Source organism: Lolium rigidum, chromosome 4 (genome assembly GCF_022539505.1).
Source record: "Lolium rigidum isolate FL_2022 chromosome 4, APGP_CSIRO_Lrig_0.1, whole genome shotgun sequence".
NCBI classification, from domain to species: Eukaryota; Viridiplantae; Streptophyta; class Magnoliopsida; order Poales; family Poaceae; genus Lolium; species Lolium rigidum.
Genome location: NC_061511.1, coordinates 190747860 through 190753629, shown reverse-complemented (window position 1 = coordinate 190753629; position 5770 = coordinate 190747860). Strand labels below are relative to the sequence as shown.

General features: G+C 43.4%; 1 protein-coding gene across 1 annotated transcript; it reads left to right on the top strand.

Moving 5' to 3' along the window:
- Positions 1–2548: 2548 nt before the first annotated feature.
- On the top strand, positions 2549–5137 carry LOC124648794 (signal peptidase complex catalytic subunit SEC11A-like). Its single transcript, XM_047188501.1, has 8 exons — positions 2549–2718; positions 3291–3403; positions 3928–3999; positions 4114–4149; positions 4261–4306; positions 4474–4561; positions 4656–4713; positions 4991–5137. The coding sequence occupies exons 1-8, from the start codon at positions 2640–2642 to the stop codon at positions 5039–5041; spliced, it is 543 nt and encodes a 180-aa protein (XP_047044457.1). The 5' UTR covers positions 2549–2639; the 3' UTR covers positions 5042–5137.
- Positions 5138–5770: the final 633 nt, after the last annotated feature.

Below are 5770 nucleotides of genomic sequence, written 5' to 3'. Positions count from 1 at the left end.
CAATTCGAGTACTCAAAAGCCCGATCCAGAATCCGCACATGACCGTTTAGCCGAGGGAGTTCCCGTATCATCCTGAGAATACGTACGCACCCGTACCACTTCCGCGTACACGCCCGTACCTCTTCCGCATAGACACGGGTCCACACGCACGGCTCCAAAGACATGGGTCCACACACACGCGCAAACTCTAAAAGTGTCCTCATATTTTAACCCTACTCGGCCTCGTCCCCTTCCCACCATCCACATTTCTGGCAAAAAGCAGATGAGACAACAAACCCTAGCCCTAGCTCGAACCCACCCTCTCCCCACTCCCATTTCATGTCATTGAAGCTCCGAAGTGTAGATCCGGCGATGGACAACTACATGGTGGCGGCTGGTGCTGGTTTGGAGGGCGGAGCGGGAGCGGTTGCTGATGGCTTGGTCGGCGGCGCGGTGCGGTGGCGGCTGGTGCTGGTTTGCTCGGCGAAGCAGGAGCGGCTGGTGCTGGTTTGGTCGGCATCGCGGGTGCGGTGGCGGCTGGTGCTTGTTGACATTGCGATCAATACCAATATCTCTATTTTGATGTCTAGATATTTGGTACCCTAGCTAAATGACAAAACCTATTTGGATGGTCAAAGTGATGTATTGCATTTGTATGGGAGTATGACCATGATACATATTTGCAAACGATTTCTTGTGAAAGTTTTGAATATATGCGAATGATTATATGGCATAACAATTAAGAAAAAAAAATATATATTGTCACATCATATTTTAAGTTTAAAAAACATGGAAAATAGAGTGAATATAAATTCAACAAGTACTTTCTTAGATCAGGTTGCAAACGTCTCTTCTTCCTACTCCTGGCGTACAGCCCGCGACTGTTGCTTCAATAAGATTGAAAATGAGAGTAACTTCACAGAGAACTGGGGACAGGAGGGCAGACTCAAAGGCCGGCCTTGGCAGCCGGAGGGGCGGGAAGGGGATCCGATTTACCTGCGTGCGACATCGGATGGTTGGGATCGAGCTTTCCTCGTAGAGAAGCTGTCAGGGCGGGTCGATTCAGCAGGGGAAACGGAGGGCGAGGTCGAGGGAAGGGCGGGGAACGCGGGTGGTCACCAGGGGACGCCGAGGGAAGGGTTGGGTGGAGAGACATACCGACAGACGCCGTACGATTCGGAAGGGAGGCCGTCGCTAGGTCCGGGCGAGCTGGATTGCGAGTTCTCTAATTCCAGGCGATGCCTACCTCTAGGGCTAGTAATACTTGGGCCGGTCAATATTCAGCTCGAATACCTGACCCCAATGTACAACCAAACAACTCATAGTGATAGTGAGGTATTCTGGCCGTGGATGTTCCAATATCCAATGCCAAGCCTCAATACAAACATCCAAACACTACCATATTGCTTTTGAGAATCTTAATGTAAATTTATGCATAAGGCATTAACTTTTCTCGTGATATACGTTATGATACAGTATCTACCTATGTTACTCTAATCTTCTCTCACCTTCTTAATTAGCTGCCATATCAGTTTTTTTGTGGGACCAATATGCATGATACTAGCTAAGGTACTAACACTATAGCTAGCCTTAAAAAAAGAGTTGTGAGCAAAAGTGCCTCAATTCTACACGAACCAATAAAAACAAGGTCGAATGTATGCCGAAATTCCAATAGTGTAGGGCCATAAAAGAACCTACATAAGGGCATATACAATGGTAATATCTTAGCAATGCCAGGATGTGGAGGGAAGATAAAGTCAAAAAAAGACTTTGCCTTCTCTTAGCTAAGAGATGATCTCTTAGCGCAATCTTTTTCATCACATATTTATGATATCTGATTATGAAAGATAAGACTAAGAAATAACCTATTGTACAATATATTTTACTATCATATGTAGACTAGATTACATGACAGAATTAAGATAAGATGATTTCATCAACCATTGCATATGCCCTAAGAGCATCTCCAACAGGCGCTCTATCCCGCGCTGTATCCCAAAAAGTGCCTGATTTAGCGCGCGGGCGCAAAATAATGCTCCAACAGAGTCTTTGCAACCGCGTCGTAAAATACGAGCTTGGGGCAAAAGCGCTATGTGGTGCGCTATATCTACAGCGCCGGAAAGAGCGCAGTCGTATAAGTCGCGCGCGAAACAACTACGAATTTTTACAGCTCCAAGATTTAGAGCTTCTGCTGGAGGTGAATATATACGACGCGCGCAGAAACAACTACGGATTTTTACAGCTCCAAGATTTAGAGCTTCTGCTGGAGGTGAATATGTCCTCACGCGCAAAACATAGATAGAGCGCGCTGCAAAGCGCTTTTACAGCGCTAAGATTTAGCGCGTCTGTTGGAGATGCTCTAACTGTTCTTTTTTTTTTGAGGTAAAAAAAAAAAAATCGCTGAGACGGATGGAGCCGCAATGAGCCGAGCGCATTAACACCAAGCTTGGCTATCCGTCCGATCCACATCAAACGATCCGAAATAGGATCTCTGACGTGTAGCAGGCATGGCGGCCAGAAGCTTAATATCCAGCATCCGTGGGGTCCTGTCTGAAAAAAGGAGACGAAAAAACGCAGACCAGTCTCAATTCCAATCTTCCCAGTCGTGAGTTCGCCGCCCCTACGAAGAAGAGGAAGATTTCCGCCGAGGGCCGGGCGAGATGGGGTTCATCGGCGACCAGGTGGAGTCGATCCGCTCGATGCAGGTGCGCCAGGTGCTCTCGCAGATCATCAGCCTAGGTGACGCCCGCTCCCCTTTCTCTTCTCATCTCCTCCGATTTAGTTTTCCTGATCTTCCTTTTGCAAGTATTTCCTGACGTGTTTTGCGCTCAGATTGGTGGGATCTGGGGTTAGGGGTCTGCCGTGCGAAAAATTTAGGGTTTTTGGTCTGGAAGGCGCGGTTTTGTTCAGTGGTTTTCGGTTGCCAGATCGAGGCAGAGAGGATCTAAAATATTGACTAGGTTCATGATTTGATCAGCGATGAGCTTTGTTAAGCTGTTCTTTTGGTAGGATCACATGGACTGAAATGTACAAGAGCGACTGAATCGCATGTGACGGCCTTAGAGAAGTGAATTGGGAATTTTTCAGCTCGTGTTGTTTCACTCTACTAGCTAGTTATTACTTGTGATACCAATGCTAATCCTTGCTTGTAAAGGTTGTATTATAAAGTCGTAATATCCATGAAAGAAGAGAACTTGGTTTATCACTATTCATTTTTGTTAGTTATGTTGGGTTTTTTCTGCACGTTTATATGTTGATCGTTGGTTGCAACAGTGGTCTCATAGGTAAGTTTAAAATGTTCCTTATGGCAGGTATGATTGTTACCTCGGCATTGATCATATGGAAGGGATTGATGGTCGCAACTGGGAGTGAGTCTCCAGTGGTGGTGGTTCTTTCTGGTAGCATGGAGCCTGGATTTAAAAGGGTTTGTTACCTACTTACGCTGTTACACAATACAAGAATCACCCTAAATCCGTACGCTTATCTAATTATTAGATGCTTGAGATGCGTTTGGATACCCTCTAATGCGACTTGCTCCTTTCAGGACAGACAAGAAATTTGAACTAAAATCTTTTCTAACCTAAGGGATTGAGTATTATAGGGGTATAGAACCCTCAAGTGGCCATTTGTTTCTTTGGTAATTTGTAGTTTATATGTGACATGCAACACATAAACCGTACTATTCCCATTACCTTTCTGATAAGAAATTAAGATTACAAACATATCTGGGATCCTTTGGTTTGTAAGTGCTGGTGGACTATCCTATTGCCTTTAAGATGTATCACGAAATTTTCAATTGAGATTACCAGTTGTGGATCTACATTATTGCATGTCGTGCTTTCACTTTTTCGTTCGTAGTCCAATATCGTTTTTGCACCCTGTAGGCTATAACGTGGTATGTTCATTTGCACTAATGTACCCATGTGTCTAATTATATGTATCTTGCAGGGTGATATTCTGTTTTTAACCATGAGCAACGAACCTATCCGCACTGGAGAAATAGTTGTTTTTAACATTGATGTAAGTCCTACTTAATTTTTTGTACAGAGTACTATATTTCTTTGTGTTGTGTGCTTCTACTTAATTATCAGGACATCAATTCATTCTTTTTTACTTGGACATTTATTTGTATAGGGACGTGAAATTCCAATTGTTCACCGTGTGATCAAGGTAATAAATTTTGAACTCATCATATATTCATATGACATCAGTTGCCTTGTTTATATTAGATGTATACGTCCATTCCGTGCTTTGTTTGAGTTTACTTTCCTCTCTTAATAGGTTCATGAACGCCAAGAAAGTGCAGAAGTTGATATCCTCACGAAAGGTATCTAACATTTTTTGTTTGAGCACCATAAGTTTTTCTTCAGTAATTACAAGGCCGAATATCCAAGTAGTTTGCGCATCCTGGCAATTATAGTAAAGAGATAGCAATTTATATTTAAAGTGGGTGCCACTGCATTGCTGTATCTTAACTGCTGAACTGCATTCCAGGTGATAATAATTTTGGGGATGACCGACTTCTGTATGCACAAGGGCAGCTTTGGCTTCAGAAGCATCACATTATGGGGCGGGCTGTAGGGTGAGTATCCATGACATTTGTATCAAAGTCACATATCTGTGTCATGCTAATGAAAAATAATTCAGCTGGCATTACCTTTTTGTTACGTGAACAGGTATCTTCCATATGTTGGCTGGGTTACAATTGTGATGACTGAGAAGCCGATCATTAAGGTACGTTTGTTCCTTTTAATTGAGTATATATATACTGACTGGCCTGGTGGTGGAACAATGGTTATCCTAGTCTACGTGAATCAACTTTTCCAGGAGATGTTAATAGAACCCTCGTGCGAATTGAGCTATGTTTCACAACAGAGGAAAACCCATTCACTTGTTTTCTAATGGAACATGTGAAATTGAAAAAAGCAATCCTACTGTACTACCTCATAGTATATTTTTTCCTGAGTTGGAGCATTGCTGAAATGCTAATATGTGATGCCTCTTGCTGCAGTACCTTCTGATTGGCGCACTGGGCCTGCTTGTCATAACATCGAAAGAGTGAAGATGTCAACCTTAGCACATAGTTTGATCTTGTAGTGCAAACGTAATTGAGGGTAGAAGTTCTGTTGTACTGTCTACCGTGTACTGAATGAAAGATGTCTTTGTTAAATCTTGGAGTATGTATCTGCCCTGCGCAGCCGGGTGTTATGCGACACCCATCTTCTGATGGCGTTAACTAATGATTCCAAATGCACTGGATAAAATATCCAGGTGTCCCGTTGGGCCAAATGCCTTATGGTTCCAAGTACTCTTGCTCCATCTGGTCGTTCAGATGTCCAAATTGAGCTGAGAATTTGGGAACTGGAAATGGGTTTTCCAAATATCTGCTGTTTGGGAGTATATGCTGGCCAAGAACATGCAATTTATTCTCCTCATCTCCTGGAAGTGTGTGGTGCCAGATTAATATGTGGACATTTGAAGTTGGATGCTGAGCAGGAAGATATATCAACTTTCCCCTTGCAGTCAGGATGGAAATTTCACCACTTTCTTTCGCTGTTTTGTTCCTCAGGCCCTGGCAAAATCGTGCTCTCTATGTATCCAGTCGCCATACATCAGCTTCTTTTCTACCCAATCTCTTCTTTTTAATCCATACACATGTAACCCTGCTCCTTTTTTAGATGTCGGTAGATGAGAATGATTGACTAGCGCAGAGGACAGGGACAATATTTGACCTGTGTACCAATGTTTCTGATGCTTGTGTTTCTGGTGAAGGATAAGACGCTGTGCGCGT